General features: G+C 52.3%; 1 protein-coding gene across 1 annotated transcript; it reads left to right on the top strand.

Annotated features, from left to right (window-relative positions):
* Nucleotides 1–48: 48 nt before the first annotated feature.
* PCLAF (PCNA clamp associated factor) lies at nucleotides 49–2,374 on the top strand. The gene is made up of 4 exons (XM_042022789.1): nucleotides 49–141; nucleotides 341–418; nucleotides 728–869; nucleotides 1,956–2,374. Exons 1-4 carry the CDS (start codon nucleotides 96–98, stop codon nucleotides 2,011–2,013), a joined length of 324 nt encoding a protein of 107 aa, XP_041878723.1. The 5' UTR covers nucleotides 49–95; the 3' UTR covers nucleotides 2,014–2,374.
* The last annotated feature ends 6,592 nt before the right edge of the window (nucleotides 2,375–8,966 follow it).

The raw sequence follows: 8,966 nt of genomic DNA, 5'->3' as shown, positions 1-8,966 counted from the left end.
CGGGAACGGGAGCGGGACGGGGGCGGGCCCGCGCTGCATTGGCGGGCTGAGGCCAATGGCACTGCCGGGGCGGGGCCGGGCCGGGCCAGGCAGGCATGGCGCGGACCAAGGCGGCGCAGGGCGGCCGCGTCTTTCGCAAGGGTGCGGGGCCGCGGGGGTGGGATGGGATGGGATGGGAAGGGGAAAGGGATGGGATGGAATGGAATGGAATGGGAAGGGGAAGGGGAAAGGGAAAGGGAAAGGGATGGGATGGGATGGGATGGGATGGGATGGGCGGCGGGTAGGGCCGAGCCGGGTCCGAGTGCCGCGCTGACCCCGCGCTGTGCCCCTGTGTCCGCAGTGTTGGTCGCCCGCGCTCCCCGGAAGGCGCTGGGCTCCAGCAGCATCAGCGCGGGGCCGCCGCTGCCCAGCAGGAGAGGTGAGCGCGGCGGGGCTCGGCCCTTCCTCCTCCCTTCCTTCCCTCCCTCGCTATATCCTTCCTTTCTTCTTTACTTCCCTCTCTCTCTTTCCTTCCTCCTCCCTTCCTTCCCTCCCTCCTTCCCTCCCTCACTATACCCTTCCTTTCTTCTTTACTTCCCCCTCTCTCCTTCCTTCCTTCCTTCCCTCCTTCCTTCCTTCCCCCCTCCCTCATTTCACCCCTCTCTTTCCCCCTCTTTTCCTCCCTCCCGTCTTCTTCACCTCCTTCCTTCCCCCCTCCCTCCCCAGCACTGACATCTCACCCCCGCAGGTGACAGGCGCCCTGTGGGGCTAAACCGGGTCTGTGTGAGGCCGGTGCCCACCTGGCAAAGGGGCATCAGCGACTTCCTGAAGCTCCCACCCAAGGACAACGGGGCACCTGACGGAGACACGCCTGGCACCAGCGGCCTGGAGTGGGTACTGGGGCAAGGGGAGGCACAAGTTGGGGAAGCAAGCTGCGATTATTTCTCCTCCATGGCTCTGTGAAACTCCAGTTTGTCTTTGAAGGAGCAAGCAACTGCTGAAAAGTTGGCAGTGTGTCTCCTGACCTGTGTATCCTCATGGAAATGATGTTTCTCAGCAAAGTCTGGCAAAGTTTCCAGGGACCTCGTGGAGGTTCCTGAAAATGGGTGGAGTAACTAGTAGTTGAGGCAAGTTCTCAGTACTCAGACATAACTTTGCCAGCAGAGCAAAGTTTTGGAAAAGCTTAGGAGACCACTAACAACTTCCATGTGCCAGAAATTGGACGGCTTTTCCAAGCTGAAACCTCAGAGATTAACCTGTGGGCTGTGCTACTGACTAAAAAGGCAGCAGTGTAAAATACTGTCTTACAGACACTCTGTTTTCCATAGAGAATTCTGGGTTGAACCTCCATTTCTCCACCAAATATAGATATTCCTAAACTGCCAGGGGGAGCCCATAAGAATCAGCCCCAAACTGTCCTGCAGGACAAACAGACAAAGGCTTTTGAGTGCATCCCACCTGTTGGTGAAACAGAAAGCGTTTGCTGTAGCACAGGAAAACCTTCATCCCTTTAATTTGGAGTTTGTTGGGCTGAGTAAGAACCAGGTGGTGAGAAGAGGATGCAGGGCGTCCCCATCCAAAACAATTTGCAGCTTCCCAGTGTGTTCTGGAAGCAGCAGGAACTGCACAAGCTTTTTGTTCCATAAGTTAGTCGGGTGGAAACTCGGGTGTGAGATGGAGTTACACAGCTTCCAAAGAAAGGTGTGGAACCTGTGTGTGGCCCTTGGGGTCCAGGACACGCAGGGACCATCCAGGGATGTCTTGCTGTGGGATTGTTTGGAGGAAGTGTCTCTGCAGCTGCATCTGGGCTCAGAGCACGTGGGATAAAGTAGCCCCTGTCAGTCCTGATGCCTCAAGGTGCTGGATGAGGCTAATTAAAGTCATTTGGGTCACATGGGCTTTGGGAACAGGTCTTGGTTAGCCTTTCAAACCAGAGCTGGGTTCTGCTAATGCTTCTGAAATAATTCTCCTTACAGAGCTCGGCCCCTGCCACTGGATCCTGCTGAAGATGGAGAGTGCTTGGAGGAAGAGTAGATGTGATCTGACCTCAATTTTCATGTTAAAATGCTTTTCCTACTGGAGCTGGGTTTTGTACATTTCTATAGTTTTTTTACAATTTTTTTATGGCTTTCTTTCAGCTTTTGTACAAGACTAAAAGTCTGAGAGACAGCATGAACACTGGAGAAATTAATTACCTTTTACTATTTGGCACTTAATGTTCAGTGTAAAGCACTGGTTTAATGTTTGCTTGAGTTCTTTCTGCATGTTGGGCAGCTTTTGTCTTTCATCTTCTGACTGCCTTGTGCTCATCCAAGATTTGCATGATCGCAGTTGTTCTGTTTCTCAGAAGCAGATCCTCTTTTTTTTTAATAAACTGAGGCCTTCTGACCACAAACCTGTGTTGTGTCTTTATGGTAGTAAAAGCTGTAAATGAAGATTTCTTTGTCCAAAGATGGGAAACTGGAAAGACACTGGAGAGGTGGGTGGGCAACTTCCTCTGATTAGAGGTGAAGCTTGATTAAAACAAACTGGTTCTTCTGAAGAATCAGAACTCTGAAAGCTGGGGGAGCAATAAATGGTTAAAATGAAATAAAACTCGTTATAGTGGCTGTTACAATGTTGTCACATAACTTTTGGGGTAATTCATAAGTAAAAAAGCAAGTGGGGCCTTGTGATGGGTCTTAATATCAGAGGTTCTGCTTCTGCTCAGGAGCTCCCTGAAAGATCAGGGTGCTGTTGAGCAGATGAAAAGGGGAATTTAGGAGGAGATTAAAATTTAAATTTAGCACATGAGGAGAGTTTAGCTCTCCAGCTCTTGTAGGCAGCCTGGTGGGGAAAGCGGTGAGTGCTGTAAAAACCTCCTCCCAAAAAGTCTATAGCTAAAAAGGAGAGTTGTTACAGAAAAGCAGTTCAAGTTTGAAGGAGAAGTAGCAATTGATTTCTCCTTAACAGAATTTTTTTAAAGATTATGTAAATTAAGGGGGGAAATCTGAACAAGCCACCAACTTCCTTGCCCTGACACCACACAACATCACAGTGACAGCTCCCACAGTGGCACTACTGGCAGCTCTTTCCTCTCCCTTTGACCTGCCAAACCAGCGTATCCTCAGTTCCATTTCTCCTCTAAAAATGCCTGGGAGACAGCAAAAACCTCTGGGCTCTGATCAGATCTGCTCATCACCTGCATCCCCTCAGCTGTTATCCATGCTCAGCTGCTCCATGAGGGCTGTGCAGCTGCCAGGTGGGAAGGGGGGAGGATGAGGAGCTGCTCCTGACAGTGAAATCCAGGCTGCTCATCAAAGAGCAATGGCTCGTGGAGACCTGGATCACAGATCCCAGAAGGGTTTGGGTTGGAAGGGATCTCAAAGCTCATCCCATTCAACCCCTGCCATGGGCAGGGACACCTTCCACTAGCCCAGAGTGCTTCAAGTCCCATCTAACCTGGCCTTGGGCACTGCCAGGGATCCAGGGGCAGCCACAGCTGCTCTGGGCACCCTGTGCCAGGGCCTCCCCACCCTCACAGGGAGGAACTTCTTCCCAGTAACTCATCTATCCCTGCCCTCTGGCAGTGGGAAGCCATTCCCCCTTGTCCTGGCACTCTAGGCCCTTGTAAATAGTCTCTCTCCATGTTTCTTGCCGGCTCCTTCAGGCACTGGAAGGCCACAATCAGGTCACCCTGAAGCTTCTCTTCTCCAGGCTGAACAATCCCAATTTTCCCAGCCTTTCCTGCCAGCAGAGCTGCTCCATCCTCTGAACATCTTGGTGCATCCTCTGGACTCGCTCCAACAGCTCCCTGTCCTTCCTGTGCTGGATTGCTCTCACACACCGTTAAACAGACAAAATCGGATGGAGCAGGAACACAGGAGGCTGCGGAGGGATGTGAGGTGCACCGAAGGAGCTTGGGATCAAATATGTGCCTCTGTGGTACACACCCACCCTGCCGGCAGCCTCAGGAAAGAGCAGCACTTGGTATTCAGGAGCAACTAAACTGCTTTTGCCTCTAATAAACAAATAAATGTGCTCCCTCTGCACAGATTAAATCCAAATGTTTACATCAGGAGCTGCAGTCTTAGAGCTGAGATTTTAACAGGAACAAAATGCAGGAGAAGGTGTTTACTGAGCTGCCTTCCTGCCCCCGTGGGAATACGGGAGGGTGACCTTCAAGCCACGCTCGCTGGGGCTGGAGCTGCTTTAGCTCCAGCTGTGCCCCCTGCTGCTCATCTGTGAGTCTACAGAGAAACAGGAACAGCGCCCAGCTCTCCCGAAAATGAGGGGGAAAATCAGAAAGGGAGAGAGTGCTAAAGCTCAGGAGCTTCAGACAACCCAAAATAAAATTTATAGGTAAGACCAGACTTGTAGGAGGTTTTCATGTCCAAAAGCTTGCCTGGTTGTTTTTTTTGGTTTGTTTGGGGTTTTTTTTTCACAGCTGTTGTTGTTCCAATAAAAATCTCCTAAAAATGGCACTGTGTGGGTCTTAGAATGCTGAGAGAGCTGCACCTGTGCTGACACCTGTGCTGAAGGACTTCCATCAATCTCAAGAAGTGCTTCAGTTCAACAACATAATTAATAGTGAAGTTTAACGTGGCAAAGAGGGGTCATGCACAGTGTTGAAAATTAATTTACGGATAAATTGCCTGCATCACTGTACTGGATGTAATGTTACAGCACCTAACAGAAGTTTCCCCTGTGAAAGGGGATTTCTGCAGCCTTAGGGCAAGAGGTGTGGTCCAGAGAACCTCCTAGGAGGAACAATCAGCTGGAAATCCAGTCAGTATTACTTTTATATCTTCAGAGTAGTTTTCACTTTTGAGGTAATTTCTTGTAATTTTCAGAGATTATTCCATAATGATGGATGATATTTTGGTTAAGTCCATATGAACACCACAGCTCACAGACAGCCCCTGGCAGGGCCTGAAGGGGCTCCAGGAGAGCTGGAGAGGGACTGGGGACAAGGGCTGGAGGGACAGGACGCAGGGAATGGCTTCCCACTGCCAGAGGGCAGGGATGGATGGGATCTTGGGAAGGAATTCCTGGCTGTGAGGGTGGTGAGGCCCTGGCACAGGGTGCCCAGAGCAGCTGTGGCTGCCCCTGGATCCCTGGCAGTGCCCAAGGCCAGGCTGGACATTGGGGCTTGGAGCAGCCTGGGACAGTGGAAGGTGTCCCTGCCCATGGCAGGGGGTGGATTGAGAGGAACTTAAAGATGTTTTCCAACCCAATCCAGCCTGTGCTTCCCACACTGTTAAACACCAGTACCCCGTGCTGACCGTAGGTGTCAGCAGCATCTTCAGCTACAAACGCTGGGCTGTGCCAGGGACCGGACAAGGCTCCTTCTGCCTTGGACCAGTTTATTTAGGAAACGCGAAGAGAATATATAAATATATGGATGAGAGACTGGAGCTGCTCATTTCCTGAGAGTCTGTGTTATTTTGCCAGGTAAGGAAATGGCTTCAACAAAATCACCCACCGTGCCACCGGCTGAATCCCCGTGGCTTCCTCAAACCCAGCGGTGCTGCAGGGACAGGGGATGGGCAGTGAGGGCAACCCACTCCCCCCAGCAGATTTTATTCCCATCCCAACACGTGGAATTTTCTTCCAATAGTCCAAATTATTTTTCTGACCCCCGACCTTGAGAACATCACAGCCCTGAGAGCACAAATGAGCAATAAACTGTTCTCAGCTGAGCCCCCCATTCATGCCTGAAGGTTCAAAAGCTCCTTTTGACCCAGGCTGGGGCACCCACACTTTTCCCCAGGGGACATTGGATCACACCACAAATGAGAGCTCGGGATACACTGCTGGTACAACTGGACATGTGTTCCAGCAGGAGCTCTTGGATGCTCCAAAAGCAGCTGCAAAGTGAGCACATGAAGTTTTTAGGAGAGGAGATGGAAGTGTTCAGGAAATAAGAATTCCTGAGGGTCTAATATGTTGAATTTTAAATCTTACGGGGCAAAATGATCTTTGGGCAAGAGAGAGTGATGGAACAGACGCCATCCTATCCCATCCCCATAGCCTCAGGCTTTTCCCTCTTCACATAGGGATAATTACAAATTGCTGCTGCTCCAGAGCACTTCTGAGCTTTACCCGGCAGACCCCTTCTCCCCTCGTGTCCGGAACAGGACAGATGGCACATTTCTGTTGGATTTAGCTGGAAGGAAGGATCTCCTGCTGCTGTCCCACAGCCGGGGCTGTGCAGGGGGGCAGCTGCTCGGCGGGGACAGCAGATGTCCGGGCCATGGAGATGCAGACGGAGGGGAGGGGAACAGGGCCATCAGCTGTCAGGCTGCCGACCTCTCACCCCACCACGGGAAATACAGCGACAAATCTCAGGGACCTCATCCCCAGATGAGGGGTTTTCATCGTTTTTTCTGATTTTCAAGGCTTTTCCTAAAAAATAATCTGTTGCCAGACCATGTCCAATTTACAGCCATGATTGTTGACTTCCCTCTCTTTGGGGTGCAGCCTCCCTGCTGCAGACACTGTGGTTTGGAGCTCAGGTGTTGCCTGCTTATGTTAAGGGAGTTATACTCGACTCCTTCTAGAGCATTATTAATTTCAGTAAATTCCAAAATACATATTCCTGCTCTGGATTGAGTGGTTACAGGGCTGTTTCCATTGGAAGAGAGAAGAGTGAGACCCTGGTACCTTCTCGCTCTGAGCAGTCGCTCCTCTGCCCTCACCTCTCTGCCAAAACAGGCACTTTCAAGCTTTGTTTTTACTTTGGCTCTGTTTTCTCCCCCTCTGCACATTACCCAGAAGGATCTGAGGTCCGTGTCTGCAGGGTCCCCCCTGCCCACGCTGCTGTGTCGGGGTGGTGCCTCCCTGTGCCTGATCCTCAACAGGAGCTTCATTGTCCTTCCCGCTGCTCCGGACAAAGGGGAATTGTCCTGCCCACCAGCTCCAGCCGCCCTGCGGCCACAAGCCGCTTCATCCCGACCGGAGATGCAAGAAGAAAAGCAGGATGTTTCCTTTCTGTTCATAATAAGGCGTTTGGGAATCGGGCTGGAACCTCACCTGTCCGGGCTGAGGACGAGGAGGCAAGCAGAACCTCTGCTGGGGTGCTCCTCATCCCCCCCAAACGTTTTTGGGTCAGCTTTGACCCCCCCCCCCCTTCATCCAACACACAGGCTGGCGTTGGGATAAACTCCTAGGGGATTATCACAGGGCTAATGAGAATCCACACGTTGAACAGGATGTAGCAAAAGAACTACTTGGACTAAAACTGATGATAAATAATTTTGCAGAATTAAGATGCTCCTTGGGAGTGCCTAAAAAAAATGGGAGCCGAATTGCAAAAGTGCCTCTCCCTTTGATCAAAGATATTGTCAGTATTGTGATATCCACATTATTATTATTTTCCACAGATAATAGCACAAAGAATAAGCAAAATAAACTCATTCTGGAGCAGACAGGATGCTGCCAGGACAGGCTTTTCAGGTGGGTGGATTGAGACATTCTACTTTTGATATTGACAACACAAAAGGTTTGATAAGAAATATTAAGCCTTTATTAAACCTATACTGAGTCGGCCAACTGCACATACGTTTTAAAAGAGAAAGGAAAAAAATCTAAAGTGAAATATCCATTTTTATTAGAACTGGGCTTTGTTTTCAGGTTAATTATGGCACCAGGGAAAAATTTCCAAGCTCAGCCTCAGGATTACGAGGTAGTAAGGGAAATAAATAATTTTAATGCCTAAATTCTGGATCTGTACACATTTTCCGAGTGATATTTCCAAATAAACCTGTGGTTCATCCTTGGTGGGGCCCATATGCTGGCAAGCTGTTACGTGTGTGGCTGGATAATGGGATTGTCCCCAGGCTGGAGGCCTGCCCACCAGGGAGGGAGGTTTTCCTCATGGTGTTTTTAACCATTTTCAAGGAATGAGCAACCTGGTCTGGTGGAAGGTGTCCCTGCCCATGGCAGGGGGGGAGTGAGTTGGTCTTTAAGGTCCCTTCCAACCCAAAGCAGTCCGTGATTCCATGATTCTATGTCAGTTTAAAACATCTGTTTAAAACTGGAAAATGCCAAGTTTCACCAGAATCAGCCTGAGAACATCCAGGTGACAACCCCAGGGGGTTTCTGCCCCTCTTCCACAGAATCAAGGAATGGTTTGGGTTGGAAGGGACCACCCCAGTGGGTGCTGAACCTCAGAGGATGCTGAGCCCCAACGGGGTGCTGAGCTGAGCCCCAGAGGATGCAGAGCCCTGTCAGGTGCTGAGCCCAGGTTTGTGCTGAACTCTGGTGGGTGCTGAACCCTGGAGGATGCTGAGTCCCAATGGAGTGCCAAGCTGAGCCCTGGTGGGTGCTCAGCCCCAGAAGATGCCAAGCCCCGGCGGGTGCTGAGCACGGCTGATGTTGAGCCCCTGTGGGTGCTGAACTCCAGAGGATGCTGGGCACCGGTGGGTGCTGAGCCAGGTTTGTGCTGAGGCCGGCTGCTGCTGAGCACCGGTGGGTGCTGAGCCTGGTTGATGCTGAGCCCCGGCTGCTGCTGAGCACCGGTGGGTGCTGAGCCTGGTTGATGCTGAGCCCTGGCTGATGCTGAGCCTGGTTGATGCTGAGCCCGGCTGGTGCTGAGCGCCGGCTGATGCTGAGCCCCGGCTGACGCTGAGCCCCGGTTGATGCTGAACCCCAGCAGGTGCTGAGCCCCGGCTGATGCTGAGCCCGGCTGACGCTGAGCCCCGGCTGTCGCTGAGCCCGGCTGACGCCGAGCCCCGGCTGTCGCTGAGCCCGGCTGTCGCTGAGCCCGGCTGACGCTGAGCCCCGCCGGGAGCGGAGCCCCGGAGGATGCTGAGCCCCGCCGGGAGCGGAGCCCCGTGCCCGCTGTGCCGCCGCACTCCCCGCCCGCCGCCTCCTCCTGGCAACGCCACGCGGTTTCCAGGGCCCGCGGTGCCCCGGAAGCGGCGCGGGCGCGGCGCGGCCATAGGGCGGAGCCGCGCGGGGCGGTGCCGGCGCCGAGCGCTGCCGGGTCGGGCTGTGCCCGTCGA

This window comes from Corvus kubaryi, unplaced genomic scaffold (assembly GCF_017639235.1).
Source record: "Corvus kubaryi isolate FWS band 111438036 unplaced genomic scaffold, C.kubaryi_AGA036_p1.0 37220, whole genome shotgun sequence".
Classification (NCBI taxonomy): Eukaryota; Metazoa; Chordata; class Aves; order Passeriformes; family Corvidae; genus Corvus; species Corvus kubaryi.
Note: the sequence above shows the minus strand (reverse complement) of the source record. Positions and strands in the feature narration are given on the sequence as shown.